The following is an 18,387-nucleotide window of genomic DNA, read 5'->3' on the forward strand; positions in this document are numbered from 1 at the left end:
CCTCACTTCCTCCCTTCCTTCTTTCTTTCTTCTCCCCGTTTGTGTCCTGCCGTCCTCTCTGCCTCCCTCCCTCCTTTTCTTTCTCATTGCATTCCTCCTCCTTCCTTTCCTTCCTTCCTCATTACTCTCCTCCCTCTCTCTCTTCTTCCTTTCTTGTGCCAATTTGTCTCCTTCCATCCTTTCTTCCTCCCTTCTCTCTCTCTTCATTTCTTCCTCATTATTTTCCTCTTTCCCTTTTCCCTCTCTCCATCCTTCAGTATCTCCCTCCCTCCCTCCCTCTTCCTCCTTTCTTCTGTCCTGCCATCCTTCCTCCCTTCCTCCCTCCCTCCCTCCTTCCCTTTGCCAGCGTGTCATCCCATCCTCTCTCCCTCCCTCCCTTCCCTCTTTGTTCCTTTCCTCTATCTTCCTCTCTTCCATCATTCCTTCCTGTACATCTCTTTTTCCCTTCTTTATTAATTTTCCTATCTTCCCCTGAGCTTCCTTCCTCCCTATTCTTTTCTCCTTTATTTCTTTTAATTTCTTTGTCTTTTGCCATTTCCTCCCTTGCTCCCCACTTTCTTCTCCCCCAGTTTATGCCCCCCCCTCCATCCTCCCTCTCTTTCTCTCTCTCCCTCTCTCTCCCTCCTCTACTTTATTCTTCCTTCTCTTTGTCGTTTCTCCTTTCATTCTTCTTTCTATTCCTCTCCCACTATAATTTCCTCCTTTCCTCCCTTCTCTCTCCCCCCCCCCTCCCTTTTGAATTTGCTCCCTTCCTCTCTCTTCATTCTTCCCTCCCTTCCTTCCTTCCTTCATCTACCTCTTCGATTTTCCCTCTTTTTTTTCTCTTCCTTTTTCTCATTCTTCCCTCCCTTTCTTCCTTCTCTCCTTTTCCCTCTATGACTCTCCCTCTTTCCCTCTCTTCCTCTTTCCCTCTCTTCCTCTTTCCCTCTCTTCCTCTTTCTTCTTTCTTTTCTCCCTTCCTTCCTGTTTCCCACTGTTCCGTCTTTCTTCTCTTCTCTCTCCCTTTCCTTTGTTTCTTCTGTCTTTCCTTTCCATCCTCCCTTTCTTCCTTTTCTTCCTCTTTTTCCTCCATGATTCCCTCTCCCTCTCTCTCTCCCTCTCTCCCTTCCACCCTTTCCTCCCTACTTCATTATGCCCTTTGTCTTTCTGTCTTGCCCCGTTTTCTTCTTTTTTTCCTCTTGTTTTTCTCTCTCGCCTGTCATCCTTTTCTCTCTGTTTCCTTCTCTTGATCTCTTCCTTTCTTCTGTCTTTCTTTCTGCTCCTCGTTCTTTCTTTCCTTCTCCTGCTTCACTCCCTCCTGTCCTGTCTCGTTTTCTTTCTTCCTCTCTGATTCTCTTTTCGTTCTTTCCTTTTCATTTCTCCATCTTCACCTTCTCCTTCCTTTATCCTGCTCCTCGTTCTTCCTTTCCTTCTCCTGCTTCACTTTCTTTACCTCTCCCGTCATCTCTCCTTTCTTCCTCCCTTTCTACATTTCTTTCTTACCTTTCCTCTCTTCCCTCCCCCTTTCCCTCTGTCCGTCTGTTTGTCGTTGGTTATCCCTCCCTCCCTTTTTCCTCCCTCCCTTTCTCCCCTTCTCTCCCTTCCTTTCTCTCCCTTCCTTTCCCGTGCAAAACCTCCTTCATCGATGTGTAATTTCGATACCTTAATCTTAATCCTCCTCCTCCTCCTCCTCCTCCTTCGTCCCTCCTCCTTTCCTCCCTCCTTTCCTTTTGTGGTTCTCCCTCCCATGTCAAGGCCTTTCCTATTCCCTTGTCCCTCTCCTCCTCTTCCTTCCTTCGACCTTGTCCCCTTTCTTTTCCTTCCCCTTCCTCTTTCCTTATCCTCTCCCTTGTGTCTTGATCTTTCACCTTCTTTCTTTCAGCCTCCCCCTCCTCCTCCTCCTCCCTTATTCCTCTCCCTTTCTTTTCTTCCGTTCTCAGCTCTTTTCTCTTCCCCCCCCTTCCTCTTTCCTTCCTCTCCTTTGCTTCTTGCCTCCTTTCTTGTTCCTTCTCCTTCCTCACTGCCTCCCTCTTCCCTTTATCCACCTCCTTATTCCTCGTCTTTTTTCTCTTCCTTTCCCTCTCTTTCCTTCCTTATCCTCTTCCTTATGCCTCTTCCCTTTTCCTGTTCATTTTCCTCTTATATCACTGCCTCACTCTTCCCCATCTGCCTTCCCTTCTTCCCTTCCTCTCCCTCCTCTTCTCCCTCCCTCCCTCCCTCCCATCAAACCCTCTCTGATGCCTCTCTTATGTGAACCCTCCTGCACAGACACCCGTAGATTATGTTTTCACCCTCTTGTAGTAAACCCTCGCAGTAATCGTCCCATTATTTGCTACCTGGGTCTCAGAAAATGGGGTTCTTTATATTCCGCCTTCGTGGTCAGCCTTTAACGCGATATTAAGTAGTTATCTTCTGCCTACTTATTATCCTGCTGCCATTACTTAAGTTTCGTGCGCCTCCTGCCTCCTCCTCCTCCTCCTCCTCCTCCTTCTTCCAGTGCCTCTTCCTCACCTCACATCCCATCTATTGCGTGTTCTCCTGCTCTCTCTTTCTCTCTTCTCTTTATAATTACATCACCAGGTTATCTAATTTTGTACCGCCTGATATGTTTTCTTTTTCACCTGCGTCCCTTGTTCCCTTCACTATCTTCTCACCTGATGCGTGTTCTCTTCTTCTCTCGCTTCGTTTTTACTCTCTCTCTCTCTCTCTCTCTCTCTCTCTCTCTCTCTCTCTCTCTCTCTCTCTCTCTCTCTCTCTCTCTCTCTCTCTCTCTCTCTCTCTCTCTCTCTCTCTCTCTCTCTCTCTCTCTCTCTCTCTCTCTCTCTCTCTCTCTCTCTCTCTCTCTCTCTCTCTCTCTCTCTCTCTCTCTCTCTCTCTCTCTCTCTCTCTCATTTTTCACTTAGTATTTCCTTATCTGTCAACATTCTCTGCCGTTTTTCCACAATCCTTATCTTCCTCATCACTCTCTTCACCTTTTCTCTACATATTCTATCTCGGGTTCATTAATATTATTCTCCTTTACGTGCCTCACCGCATTCCACAATCCTTCACTGCATTCCCCGATCATTCCTCCCATACCCTTCTTTTCCCCTTTGTTCTCTACGCCTTCGTCCTCTCTCTCCATTATCTCAAGGCCTTGCATATATCTTGCATTCTCACGTCACTTTCAATTCTCACAAAGGTCTTCATCCAATTATCTGGCAGTCCAACCTTCTGTCCCTCTGACCACCTATCCATCTGTAATACCTTCCCATCCATTCGTCCATTGAGGCTGCATTCTAAATCCTTTCCCTCTCCTCTGTGACCTCCGCTTCCTTCACTCCCTTCTTCTGTCCTTTTTTTCTTTCTTCCACCCTCTCTGCTTCCCTCCTCTCTTCCCTTTCTTTTAACTGTATCGCTTTGTCCATATTTATCTATAATTTCTCCTCTTTCGTCATCTTCCTCTCTCCCTTCCTCCCTCTCATCCTTCTCTCCTTCTTTTCCCCCTGCGATTCTTCCTCTTTCCCTCTTTCTCTTTCTTAATTTTTCTCTTCCTTCCTTACTGTTTCCCACTGTTCTTTATCTTTCCTGTCTTCTCTCTCCTCTTTCCGTTCTTCCCTTCTTCACTCCATACAAAGATTGGCAACACCACCCTTACTGTCATCATCATCATCATCATCATCATCATCATCATCATTTCCAACAGCACTAACAGCCATAGAGTATTGCAACCACGTACCCAACGTCACCACTATCCCCCTTCCTCCTTCTCCTCCCCCTTCCCTCTTCTTCCCATTCCCTCCCCTCCCTTCCTTCCCTTCCTGCCGTGCAAACTCGGGCGTGTTGACTAAGGGGACGAGAGAAAGTCCACCTAGACCACCTGGCGCACTTTATGGTCTATGCGCGTCCACTCCAAGACCTTGAGATGGAAATATGGTCTTGGGAGGCTGCGCACTGGACCAGCCTCCCTGAATCTTTCCCTGCCTCCCTCTCCCTGCACCCCCTGTATTGAGGTTACCAGGAGACGAGGTGGAGGACGCAGGGAGGGTGAAACAGACAGACACAAGACAGACAGACGGGGAAAGGGGGGAGAGGGACCTGACAGTGAGAGAAAGAGAGAAAAGACGAAAGGGAAGAAATGGCAGCAAATACGGTTGAGAGAGAGAGAGAGAGAGAGAGAGAGAGAGAGAGAGAGAGAGAGAGAGAGAGAGAGAGAAAATAGCGAGGCAAACAGAATAAAAAGAGAAAAAAAATGTCTCTGGAAACAAGTGAAGAAAATATTAAGTAAAAAAATAATCGCTGTTCTCTGACGTAAATGTTGCGCTGTGTGTGTGTGTGTGTGTGTGTGTGTGTGTGTGTGTGTGTGTGTTATCTTTGTGTCAGAGAGGTAACACATCAACAAATAACTTTTCTCTTTCCTCTGAAGTTTAGTTTTAATATTTCTTTTTTAGTTTCCGTTCAAAGCAACAATTAAACTTAATCATTGTATTGTGATTAGAAAATTTTCGATATTTCTTTTGTTTTTTAAGTTTAAGACGCATTCGGAAGGTAATGTGGGGCTGCATCACGGCTAATCATGGTCACCGAGTCTCCAGTGGCTGTGGTCTGCTGTGATTAGCCAAGACCTTGGGATCAGCGAGAGTGGGGCTCAGAGTCGTTCCTCGGGTCACCATGAAGCAGGTCAAGGGTGTTCCTCGGGGGCTGAAAATTCCATCTCAAGGGGGATTGGGAGTCAGCAAGTTGTCCAGACGAACTCAGCCCGCACCCAAAACTAAAAGAGAGGAATTAAGTTTTTTTTTTTTTTTTTTTACAGCAGTGGAGTCAGTTCAAGGGCATAAAAAGTTAACAAATGTGAAAAAAACACTATACAAGGAATTTTCGTCGTGTTTTGTGTTTGGTTGGGGAGCTTACAAACGTGCTGTACTGGACTATAAGACTGGCCCTATGAGAAGATTATTAATGAGCAAATATCACCGATCACGATTACATTTGAGCATTTCGTACATGGCACCTACTCGCCGATACTCCCCAAGAAAATGTATCAGTGACATAATTCAACTTTTAATCACTGTTGAGAACGTGTGTTGACAGTTCTTACTAACAATGACTGATAGATAGATAGCTTTGCAAAACGGATAGGCAGTTACTCGTGTTTCTGGCATCAACGCACCTGAATATTCGCATCAATGTTTTTTGTGTGTGGCGAAAGGGAAAAAAAACATGTTCCCGTCCTTGTTCCCGTCTCCGTCACTTCATTAACTTGTCAGGCTGTTAACTAATTATCCTTCACATTCCTCTGTAATTGCTTTCTTTTTCTTTTTTCAATGTTCCAACCACAAGTATCCTGTCAGCCTAGTCTTCCTCACCGCAGCCTGCCCTCACTTCTTCCTTTTCCCTCTTGTCGTTGTTGCTGCTTAGCGAGATGACATGGAGGAGTGTTGGCAGGAGGAGGAGGATAAAGAAAGAATAGTGAATGATGATGATGATGATGATGATGATGAGGGTGAGGAGGAGGAGGAGGAGGAAGGTAATGTGTGTGCTTTTTATGTGATGTTTGGGTGGTGGTGGTGGTGGTGTTGGGATGCAATGGGAAGGGGAGACGCGAGGAAGGGATAGGCAATAGGATAGAACACGGTAAAAGGGATCTGATGGGGCGAGACAAAGAAGTAAAGGAGGGCGAGAAAAATCAATTCTTTCCTGTGATTTTTTTTTATATGATTCGTGGGTCTTTGGGTGGTGATGGGATGCGGTGGGAAGGGGAGACGAAAGGAAGGGATAGGGCATGAGAGAGAATACGGTTAATTAAAGGGGAGATGGGGAGAGACACAGGGAAGGGGGAGGAAAACGATTTAAAGTGGAAGGGGGCGTGGTTTGCCAAGGTTTTTATTTTCTTCTCCATCATTTTGCTTCTCATTATCATCAGCAACTCTTGTGAAAGGAATAATCGCGTCGCTTTCTTCACGTGATATTGACTCATCCTCCGAACATTGTCTTCTGGTTGTTGTTCCCACGTGTTCGTTGGTGAATATCTGAAATTGTGCAGCTTGGAGCGATGCAAAAAGATCATTACCGTTCAGTTATATATTATCTCGAAAGAATCATGGGCTGTGTACCGCGCAAACAATATTCAAGATCACTGCAGAATGGTCAGTCCAACCTGCAAAGAGCATCACTCCTTTTTGCCCCTCTTTATCTAGAATGAATCACAGTACCTTCCATTTAGACAATTTTTCATATATATAATTGCAGAATAGTCATCTCTTAATTTGCCCTTTCCTTCTTATTTCCCTATCCCTTCCATTCTCGACTTCCTTGCTCTTTTCCATTTCTTTCCAGCTCTTTGCCCTTTCGTCTTATTTCCCTATCCCTTCCATTCTCGACTTTCTTGCTCTTTTTCATTTCTTTCCAGCTCTTTGCCCTTTCGTCTTATTTCCCTGTCCCTTCCATTCTCTTGACCTTCTTTCTCTTTTCCACCTTATCGTCTTCTTCCTCGTCCCTCTCCTTCTCCTCCTCCTCCTTCCTCGCCTCTTCCCTTGGGTGCGCGGTGGCTTTCGGCAGGGAACTATTATCATGGTCCAAGAATGTCAGGCCCTCTGGAGAGTTCAAGGGCCCAAAATGATACGCTTTTTTATAGCTAACTGGGTCCTAAAGGGAGGGAGGGACATCTAGCGGTACTATAGCCATAAAAAATCACTCTCGTAACTATTCACCCCAATCTCCAATCACTCCAGGTTATCATCACTCACGACATTATTAGGAAGCGAGTTAATTAAGTTATATAGGGAGATGGAGGTGGCGGTAGTGATGGTGTGGTGGTGGTGTTGGTTGTGGGGATAATCAAGGGTCTAAGCAGTGATGATGATGATGGAGGTGGAGGTCGTGGGAGAGGTGGTGGTTGTGGTGGTGTTGGTTGTGGCGAGAATCAAGGGCCTGAGGAATGATGATGTGGAGGTGATGGTGGTGGTGGTGATGGTGGTATTGGTTGTGGCGAAGATTGATGAAGGTGGAGGTGGCGGTAAAGGATGTGGTGATGATGGTATTGATGATGAAGGTGGAGGTAGAGGACATGGTGATGATGGTGTTGATTGTGACAAGATTAAAGGGCCTGAGCTATGATGATGATGGTAGTGGAGGTGATGGTAGAGGTGGAGGTGATGATGGTGGTGATGGTGGTGGTTGTGGTGAGGACCAAGAGCCAGAACAAAGGTGATATTGGCACTGAAAGAACACCCTTGACAGAGGATTTAGGTGTCCCCTTCACCAAGCCAAACGTCCTTCACCCCCCTCCCCTATCTCCCCCCTACACGACCCTTTCCCTGAGCGACCTTCCCCCGCCCATAGATCCCCCAGCATCAGCCCCACCCACGACAGTCCCGCAGCCCCCACCTCCCCCAGACACCTGAGCCCCCGTGGTCAGGTGTAGGGTGAAAGGGTGACCTTTACCGCTCCCTCCCCACCTGCGCGGCTTCGTCTGTAGCGGCGGCTCAGCGGAGTCAAGCGGAGTCACATTGATCACTGCCGCCGATGTTTCCTAACCACCAATAGGATACCCAAGGATACATAAGGATACACAAAGATACACAACACGCAAAGATCGTCACTCATTTTACTTCTCTTTATCTAGAATGAATTAATGTCTTCTATTTAGACTTTTTTTCGTATAATTGCAGGATAGTTAACTCTTTGCCCTTTCCTCCTTGTTTCACTATCCTTTCCATTCTCTTGACTCGCTTGCTTTCTTCCACCTCCTCCTCCTCCTCCTCCTCCTCCTCCTCACTCGTCTCTTTCTTTGGGTGAACGGAGTCTGGATGATGGTGAGGTTGAGGGAGTGACGGAGAATGGTGAGACTGACGATGATAGTGTGGATAATGATGATGATGACGATGATGGGGATGAAGGATGACGAGAACACCGATAGAGATGATAATGATGGGGAGGAGGAGGAAGAGGAGGAGGAGATGGATAATGACGCTGATGAAGATGTGAATGAAGTAATAACGATGAGAACAATTTGAATGATAATGATAATAAGCAGAACGTGGAAAAATGACGAGAATGATGACGTATAATGATAATAATGATAATGATAACGATGCTAAAGACAAGCCCAATAATGATGATGATGATGATGATGATGAAAGTGGTTTGGATAAAGAAAGGGATCATGGAAGGAGAGCGAATAAGGGGTTAAAGGGGTAAGGGGTGAAGAGGAATTGCATCATGAATAATAATGAATAGAGAGGGTGAGGAAAGGGGGGCGGGGGGGCGGGGGGCAGGGGACTTTTGTATGCAGGATGTGGAGGAAACTGTAGCGTGTGTGTGTATGTGTGCGTGTGTGTGTGTGTGTGTGTGTGTGTGTGTGTGTGTGTGTGTGTGTAGAAAGAAAAGAAAGAGAAAAGAACACACACACACACACACACACACACACACACACACACACACAAAGACGACCTTCCTTGCACAGGTTTTACGCTTCGGTTCTCCAGCGCGTGGGTCGAAGGGATTAATTTCACCGTTTTTATTAGTCGTTAATAGTCAGCTACCACGTTCTCGGTACTCCCTCTCTCCCTCCCTCCCCTTCCCCCTCACTTCCCGTCCCCTGTTCCTTACCCCCTCACCTTCCTTCCCTGTCCCCCTGACTCTCCCTACTGGCCTTCTTCCTTTGTAGCAGCCACTGCTCAAGCAGTCGCGTGCTCTCTTCCAGCTCGACTCACCGTAGCTGTTGTCACCGCATAATTCACTCCAGCTCGACTCACCGTAGCTGTTGTCACTGCACTACTCACTCCAGCTCGACTCACCGTAGCTGTTGTCACCGCATTACTCACTCCAGCTCGACTCACCGTAGCTGTTGTCACCGCATTACTCACTCCAGCTCGACTCACCGTAGCTGTTGTCACCGCATTACTCACTCCAGCTCGACTCACCGTAGCTGTTGTCACTGCACTACTCACTCCAGCTCGACTCACCGTAGCTGTTGTCACTGCACTACTCACTCCAGCTCGACTCACCGTAGCTGTTGTCACCGCATTACTCACTCCAGCTCGACTCACCGTAGCTGTTGTCACCGCATTACTCCAGCTCGACTCACCGTAGCTGTTGTCACTGCACTACTCGCCCCAGCTCGACTCACCGTAGCTGAACTACTCAACGCAACTCTACTCAGCGCAACTTACCGCGCACCTCAACGCAACTACTCAGCGCAACTTGCCGCGCATCTCGACACAACTCTACACAACGCTACTCATCGCAACGCATCACCGTCTGCCACAGCGCCCCAGCACCAGGGAAGATTTCGTTCCTCCTTCCTCGTCACTGGGGGGGAGTACTTGTAGCAGCCACTGCTCAAGCAGTCGCGTGCTCTCTTCCAGTGAAAACGGAAAATGGGGCGTTGCAGTATAGACTCATTGTTCATTCTTATTTTGTGTCAATGTTTTCGTTCGTGCACCCGTCTCGTTGTTTCTTGTGCGTCTAATTGTTTATCTCTTGTTACTTGTTTATCTTCTACTGTCCGTCCACGTCCTCTTGTCGTCCACTCGTACACATTGTTCCACATAAACACCAACACTTAAATATTAACCTACACAAACAACATTCACACAAACGCATACACAAACAAACACCTATCATATGTGTTGTCCTTGTCGTGATGAGCTCTGTAAGTTTTGTCCAATAAAGTAACCCTGGCGGATATGATTTTCTCTATCCGTGAACCGATTAGCACTTAGAACACTCGCTACCACCAACACCTTCCCATACACCTCTTCCACCTCCTCCTCCCCCTTTTTTTTTTTTCTTCTCCTTTTCCTGTCTTCTTCTTACTCTCTTCTTTTTGTTATTGTTTCTTTCTTTTCTTTCCTTCTGCTTGTTCTTGTTCTTTTTGTTGTTGTTGTTGTTCTTTCTTTCATCTTCTTCCTTTCCTCCTCCTCCTCCTCCTCCTTACCTTATCACACCTTCCGGCTGTCATTACCATACTTCGGCCGTCCTTGTAAGGTCACCCGAACCACCAGCCAGCAGCCACGACCCGCCGTCCTTCACCCTCCCGGTCCCTCCCTCAGTCAGTCCACGGCGAGTCACCCTTCCAGACCATCACCGTCCACCTTTCACCTTCCCCTCCCATCCCTTTGTGCTCCACCCACCATCACCTAACCACAACGGCCTCAATGATCCTCCTATCCCTCCTCCTCCTTTTTTTTTGTTTCATCTTCCACCTCCTTCCACCCTTGCCATTCATTCATCCCAGCTCCAGCATTCCGTTACTCCACCTCACGTCACCTAACCATTACCACCTCAATGATCCTCTTGCACCTCCTTTTTATTCCTCTTTCTCTTCCATCCACCCTTGCCATTCATCTTAGTTCCTGTCCCCAGTCACTCCACCTCACTCCATCTAACCATTACATCCTCAGTGGCCCTATCCTTCTCCTCCTCCTCCCTTTTTTTATCATCCTCCACCTCCTTCCACCCTTGCCATTGATCTCAGTTCCTGCCGCCCATCACTCCACCTCATTCCACCTGACCCTTTCGGCCTCAGTGGTTCTTCTCCTCCTCTTCCTCTTTTTCTTTCCATCTTTTCCCTCCTTCCACTATTACCCTTCAAATTAGTTCCTGGTTCCCTTCATGTCACTTCACTCCACCTGCCCTTGCCTTGCCTTCCACCTACTTTAGTCCCGCTCCACCTGGCCCGCCACTACATTGAGAGGCAGGAAGGGTTCATACCTTGACACAAATGTTGTTCATGCCTGCCATATGAACGCACCGTGCTGGTGGGGTAAGGGAAGTAGTGTGTGTGTGTGTGTGTGTGTGTGTGTGTGTGTGTGTGTGTGTGTGTGTTCCCGTGCCTTGTAATACTCACTAGGCCTTGACGGTGTAATCACGTTTTCACCGGCTGTTACCTTGCCTCGAGCGGCCCTTTGCCAGCCTCCTGCTTCCGGGTGAACTGTGTACCCAGGAGGCAGAAGGAAGAGGTGATTATGGGAGAGTAACAGATGGAGGAGGAGGAAGCAGGAGAGTACGTGTTCAGGAGAAATGAGTGGATTAGGAGGAAGGAGAGGAGAGAGCCTATGTAGAGAAAAAACGAGTGGGTTAAGAAGGGAGGAAGAAGAGGAGAGAACATGTGCCGTAAAAATGAGTGAATTAGGAGGAAGAGGAACAGGAGAGAGGGTGTGCCTGAACAATGACTGCATGGATTGAAGAGGAGTAAGAAGAGAAGAAAACGTATAAGGTGTAAAGTGATGTCCTGGAAGTAGTATATTGATATTGCTGTACTAAGGAAAGCCTCCTAGGAAACAGCATGGAAATGACGGAATCCTTGTCTTGCAGATGCGGCGGCGGCGAAGAGGGACGACGCGCAGGAGACAGGACAGGAGGGAACCAGCAGCTCCTCGCGGATGAAACGTTCAGTGTTCCACCTGTTCAACATGGTTACCTGCGCTACCGGCTGCAACCCACTCTCCTACAAGGGCTACGGCTGCTACTGCGGCTTCCTCGGCTCCGGCCTGGTCGTCGACGGCATTGATAAGTGAGTCGAGAATTGGCTGGTTGCCTTAATATTATACTTAACTACATTCGTTGCTGTTGCTGTTGTTGTTGTTGGTACAGTGTGTTTAAAGGAATTTATCTGAATAGTAACGCAGATGGAGCGGTGAATTAGACCAGTCACCCTCACCTGTACTGGTTGTAAGTTAAACTGACATTCGTATTAACTCTCTTATTACAAAATTTATAATAAAAATTGGTAAAAAAAAAAGTAGCCACTCTGAGCATGTCACAACCCACGATGCAGTCATGTGGTGTGAAGTGGTGCTCTGCTTTTTTCTCCTCCCGATGTGAGGTAAATGTTACGCATGGCGAGCACCAGTTGTTTGGGGCTAAATCTTGCCAGATTACACCTCAGAACATTCCCTCCAGTTATCTGAGGCGTGTCGTCTATCCCGAAATCTATCAGGAAATGGGAACACGCTGGCAGTATACAGGCCGCGTGATGGCTTAAGGTGCGTGCTCGGCGTGCCCAGCCGCTGCTATGACCAGACCACGTTTTTCTCTTATGCCGCAGAAAATGATTGGTGTTGCACGCTGTTGTCACTTTTGAGGTGGCGTCACTCCTCTCAGCATGCCTCATGTCGTCAATCGATACTTTGACTCTGGTTGGCTTTTAGTGTGATGTCATGTGTTGTAGAGTAGTAATGGTAAATGTGTCCTGTTGAGTAGCAGTGATGTATTGTTGCATGAAGTATGAGACACTCCTTGGCTGTTGTCCCCCCACTAAGCCTACCCTGGCCGGCAGGTGCTGCAAGGGCCACGACTGGTGTTACGAGCACGCCAACTGCCTCGGCTTCGATCACTATCTTGCGCCCTACAGATGGAATTGTAACGGCGGGAACCCCTACTGTGGTGAGTGTGTGTGTGTGTGTGTGTGTGTGTGTGTGTGTGTGTGTGTGTGTGTGTGTGTGTGTGTGTGCTTGCCTACTTTGTGACGCTGAGAATTGTTAGTTCAAATATTCTTATGTGTAAGGAACACCACCAAAAATCAGTTTGAATAAAGATGTTAACAAATAACACCATGACAAAATTGAGAAAAATAGCCTCTGTAACAGATAACACACCCCTTCTACTTTCACTGCAGTAACAAAATCACTGTAACCTTGGCCCTATTCTCTCCCAGTAGACGTGGACAAGCTTTAGGGAACCTTAGCTACGTGAACACACAAGGACGAACGAGAGAGAGAGAAAGAGAGAGAGGACTTAAAAGACGGACGGCGGCCTCGAGACGCCCTCCGACGAGACCCATGACGGCCCGCCGAGGCAGAGATCGAGGTCGTCTTTATTTCAGCTGACCGACCGACCGACCGACCGACTCCTGGCCTGCCCTACCCAGTGGATGTTCTCCGTTGACTGCCTGACCGTATTGACACGCCAGATAAGTACTGACTTGTAAACCCAGCTCAGGAAACAACACTTCTTGCCCAATAAGCATCTTAACCACCAATTTAAGATACAATTGACGACATATATTATTTTAACGTGATCACATTACTGTTTTGCAAGCTAACTTTCACAGGAAGATTAGGAGTTCCTTGGAACCAGAGTAATCAAGGCTCTTTTGTATTATTAGCAAAGTGATTGATGTTCATTAATTTTTGTTGACACATTTATTAGTAAATATGGAAGACTGGATATAGGACATGTCACTCCAATATCTATAAGACTATTTCTGTGTGCAGACTTAAGAAAAAAGGGTGGGGAGAGGATAAGAGAGGTAACGATTAGACTATAGATACCCAACACCTCAAAGAAAAGAAAATTACACCACATAGCAGACAACACGACCTCAGTGTGGTAGGTGTAAGCAGCCAAGCCCAGCCTTTCCTTTATCGGGTTAGGCAGATATGAGTAATTCAGAGTTGTTTCCCTCCCTCAAGTGTTTCATGCTGTGTTTTGAGGATTAATATTTGTTGTCTGTATTGCAGTTATATCCATGAAGAGTTATATGTGTTTAGGGGTATTGCACAGGCTAATGTGTGTTGTTTGTGCGTGCCGTGTATGTTATTTAAGATTTGCATTTGCTTTTGAGTTATGTTGATGAAATATTGTGTTGCGTTTTTACTGGAGTGATACATGTTTTTTAGGTGTTGTGTGTATGGTTGAAATATAGCATCGAGTCTCGTCCGGGAGTGCTACCAAAGTGCTGTAGCCTCAGGTTATGAAATCTTACGTTGTTCCGTGTTTCAGTTGCGACGCGCGGGCCGCTAGGTGGCGTGAACAGCTGCGGGCATCAGCTGTGCGAGTGTGACCGCGAGTTCGTGGAGTGCCTGAAGCAACACCCGTGCCCCAAGACCAAGGCCATCTGCATGACGTCACCGTGGAGGTACTGGCAGAACCTCTTCATGGGGGTGTCCAGCGGGTCGGGGATGCACCACGCAGACCAATACTCACCACCAACATCACCATCACCAGAGGAAGACACACTATACAAACCCCCAACACCTTTGTCATCATCACCATCACCACCATCGTCAGTTGAAAAAGATAAAGCATACAAACCACCTCCATCATCAGAGGAAGATACACTATACAAACCCCCAACACCTTTGTCATCATCACCATCACCACCATCGTCAGTTGAAAAAGATAAAGCATACAAACCACCACCATCATCAGAGGAAGATACACTATACCAACCCCCCCCACCATCATCATCAGTTGAAAAGGATAAAGAATACACATCATCATCACCACCATTGACACCACCTTCACAGTCACCATCGTCACAGGAGGAAGATAAACACTACTCATTATCACTATCGTTATCACTGGAGCACGATGAGAAGCACAACACGGTAGCCCCACCACCACCTTCATCTTTTTCATCATCTTCATTTTCACACGAGAAGAAATACAGCACAGATAGTCACCTTTTACACCATCACCGCTGAATTAGGACCCGTCACCCTCTACAGCACCATCCCCCAGACACTATCATCCCTATCCTCCTCCTCACAATTACCAATATACAACAAAATATAACCCTCACCCCCTTCATCACCATCCCTAAATAGAACAATAGAATCTGCTCCATCACTCTCTTAATCATCTTTCCCCGACACTATCACCCCCATCACTATCCTCACAGTTACTAGTATACGACAAAATATAACCCTTGACCCCTCATCACCATCCCAAAATAGAACCCCAGAATCTGCTTCATCATCACCTCATCACCGCTTGTCACTGCACAGTAGTCAGTCACTCCAACACCAGCACGACACCAGCCAACACCCCAGTGAAGCGTTCTGAGCCTTTCATTTCCCTCGCAGCCCCTAGAATGCCGGGTTTTCCCTCAGGCGTCGGCGTGGCCACCATCAGCCCGGCGCCCTGTAGCACTGAGAGACGTGGATGCCCTTGTGTTGTTGGCCTCCACTGAGAAGAGTAACCATCGTCCTCACTGCTGTGGGTTCTGCGGTTCCAGAACGCTTCACACACCTGTAAATAGTGTAGATTTAGAGTGCACCTTTGTAGTTCTTCCCCTCGTAGATGTGGCTTTGCCTTGCGGCGCCGCTGCTCACACTATGTATATGTGGCACAGCAGTGGCAGTAGTGAGATGACACCAGGACTACTGGTGCAATCTCACCCTGTACTGTCGACCTGCTCTATGCACCTGCTAACAGGTGATAACGCTCTTCTATCCCCCTTTAGCTTAACGCTGGGGGGGATGGGAGGGGGGCAGGCTAGTAGGCGGCGTGTCAGGATGGGAATGGCAACTCCTGGCAAGGAGTATCGGCATGAAAGATTATAGATATTAGTTATTCGCCCATTTGTCTATGGCAGCTAAAGTGATGTAAAAAGGATATTTATTTTAGTATGTATAAGGTCCATTTATTCTAGTTTGTTGAGTCAAATTTGCAAATACTTCTAGATGCTTCTTTGATAAAGGATCACATATCTGCAAGGAACACTCTAATATGGATGTCAGTGAAGTAAATATATTATATATAGATACTGCATGATGTAGAAAAATGTACAAAAACTATATAGGAAGGGAAGCAGGCAGATGATGCCACCGGAAGACTGGCGATGAGTGGACGTTGCTGAGCCTCCCGCAGGACGTATTGGTGGTGACCCTTGTGACACTTAGCGGCGCCTCAAGTGTTGTGGCGCGGCAGTGTGGCACATACGCTTGTTGGTTGGCGGCAGCACACTCCTGGCCTAGTGACCAGTGCCTGGTGATGTGGCACTTCTGCTGTCCCGTGACCCACGAGTTCCCTGCTAACCCCCAACCCTTGCCCTTGTCCCCCAGGAATGTTATCTTCCTGGGCAAGATGGGCCGCCACGCCTCTCTGGTCCTGCAAACTCTCCTCTAGGCAGTCCCCACCCGCTCCGCCCCGCCCCGCTCATCCGCTCATCTCCCCTCATCATCATTATCACCTTCACCAGGACATCTTCACCACCCATCGGAGTGATTGGACATTCGTTTGTGGAGGCAGGGCCGCGGAGCGGACTGGCAGGGCGGTGGTCACCACCACCGGCAGGGACTTTACGAGGAGTCCCCAGCAACACACCCACCCGTTACACAGTACAAAGTGTGTCTGTCAGCGGCAAAGCGATGGCGTGGGTCACTGAGCCACGCATGAAGCCACGGAGGTCGTTCATGTAATGATAAGTTTATTGTAATGATAAGATTATTTCAAGGCCAAACAAAAATGGTATGTTTGTCATCCCATTTGTCAGCAGTAGCGTTAGCGTTATGGAGGATCCATTGCCCTCCACGCTGTCCCTGTGTGTCCCCGATGCTGGTAGCTGAGAGGCGGGTATCGCCGCCTGTCAGCTGACAGCCAGATCAGCTGTCAACGAAAAATCGGAGAGAGTGAGGGATGCTTGACAAGTGAATAATAAAGCGAGTGCCAAGTAGGGGTGCTACCGTTAGGGGATGAGAGATAAGTCTTTAGGTCCTTGGCGGCGAAGTAATTTGGGTAAGGGTTACTTTAATTATAAGTGAAAGATGACTGGGTGCCGTATGTCTACAGCAGTGTTGAAAGTGGAGTAGAGATACTGTGCTTCTTCTCCACTCAAACCACATCTTCCACTCGACTTCTGCCACAGGGAGTCGAGGCTAACGGAGGATAGTGCTCAGCTGACGCATAAGGATTAGTTCATCAGTATTCCTCCACGTTCCATGTGTATTTTTAAAGGAGCCTCTGAGCAAGGTAATGTGCCTGATCGGACTCTCGAAGGGATCACGGGCATTATAAGTTATTGCTCTAAGAAGCTATAGCATACTCCGCCATGCTGCGTGGGGGTCGAAGTGGGAGCGCCAGGAGCTTCGGAACCTCAACTTGAAGGTTTTCCGTAAGAGCTGGTTGGTTTTGTGCCTTTTCGATGTACATAATCCTGTATCTTTGTATATATAGTAACGATAATTTATAAAGTGTAGGAGCTGCGATGGTGTAATTACGTTGTACATTGATGAATTGATTTTTGTCTCGACCTCATTGAAAAGACATTTCTTTGTCCTTCTGAGGAAATAAATACTTCTTTTTTTAATGACAAGATTAATAATTTCCCTCCATTTCAAATTAATAATACGCGCTGCATCGCCACCAATCACTCGGCAACCCTTTGTGAGCCGACAGGACCTCACACACCTGCTAATCACGAGTACAGGTGAAGCAGGTGGTGTGAGATATGGAACCGGGTAGTAGTAGTAGTAGTAGTAGTAGTTGTAGTAGTAGTAGTAGTAGTAGTAGTAGGCCCGTAGCTTTCTTTGTTCGTAGTAAAATAAAAAATAGGTAGATAATAATTGTTATTTAAGTAAACTCTTTTGTTGTTAATGCTTTACGGCAATCAGATGGAGGTTATTCATGGAGATACAGGTTGATCCTATTGCACAGTCTCTGTTCTGACGGAGGCGACGAGCTGAGTACAATCAAAGGTAGTTTCTTAGCAAGGAAGGGTCCGTGCACCCAGGTGATGAGGATGCCATAAGGATATTTTTAAAGCCTCTGGTGACCCTGGATTCAAGATGTAGGGAGGCTCTCACCAACCCTCATCCTGTGTACGATGTCCAATGTCCATGCATCGTCGAGAGATGTATACAAAAAGCAGGATGTGACAGCCGACATCTTGACTTCTGCCAAGTCCAGGGGCAAGGCGGAACGTCCGGTTGACTTCCTCTACCCACGACAGCTTGGTGTCCACAGAGGGGATCACTGTGAAGAGGAATTGAGGAGTAAGTACAGGTGTAAGTGGTAACTTCTGTTGAGGTTATTGGTGAGAGGACTACTGAATCAGTTTTATACATGCATGATGTGATATGCTTAATTCCATTTTATGTTTGTAAGTTACTAAAATATTGATATGCCGCTGCATTATAGGAAATTATCGTTCGTGTTTAGTCTGCCCTTACAGTGAGGATGGCTCTCGCTAGAAGAGAGGAGAGAATCGTGTAGAGAAAACGTAAGTTGAAAAGGGCAACTAAGGAAGCATTGCTTGTAAGGAAGGGCAGCAGAGGGCGTTGAGGGTATAAATATATGTCAGCTGGTGTGTGTGTGTGTGTGTGTGTGTGTGTGTGTGTGTCAAGGCCAAGGAAATAGTTGATAAAAAGGAAAACAATCTCGACAGCTATAATGATAGTTGGGAAAATTGAAGACAAAATATTTCTTCATCAGACGCCAATCCTTGTCGACAGACCGACTTGGGCGGCGTCAGCCATGGATTCTAGAGTGTTCTCCAGACTTTTGTACGAGACTGTCTTGCGGAACTTTATTGCCTTGGAGTAGGACCACGAGGGACACTACTCGAAGCCACGCCGCCAGGGCTGTTCTCGAGGCAGAGGTCAGTTTTTTTGCATCACCTATATACAGTTTTAGGGTGTATCATAAGGTATCACTTCATGAATATGACAAGTAATGGATTGTGCATTATTATGGAAAAAC

The 18,387-nt window shown here is 47.2% G+C and overlaps 1 protein-coding gene across 2 annotated transcripts in view; it reads left to right on the forward strand.

Annotated features, from left to right (window-relative positions):
• Positions 1-16,996, forward strand: part of LOC127007439 (basic phospholipase A2 PA-12A-like) — a 64,433-nt gene extending 47,437 nt beyond the window's left edge. Inside the window, exons 2-5 of one of the 2 annotated variants that reach the window (XM_050878454.1) lie at positions 11,278-11,476; positions 12,242-12,348; positions 13,687-13,822; positions 14,799-16,996. In XM_050878454.1, the coding sequence (XP_050734411.1) occupies positions 11,278-11,476; positions 12,242-12,348; positions 13,687-13,822; positions 14,799-14,835 (479 nt within the window). In that variant the 3' untranslated portion in view covers positions 14,836-16,996. Of the gene's footprint in view, positions 1-11,277; positions 11,477-12,241; positions 12,349-13,686 lie in introns of both variants that reach the window. The other variant, XM_050878453.1, reaches the window with a different exon arrangement.
• The last annotated feature ends 1,391 nt before the right edge of the window (positions 16,997-18,387 follow it).

Source organism: Eriocheir sinensis, chromosome 35 (genome assembly GCF_024679095.1).
Source record: "Eriocheir sinensis breed Jianghai 21 chromosome 35, ASM2467909v1, whole genome shotgun sequence".
Classification (NCBI taxonomy): domain Eukaryota; kingdom Metazoa; phylum Arthropoda; class Malacostraca; order Decapoda; family Varunidae; genus Eriocheir; species Eriocheir sinensis.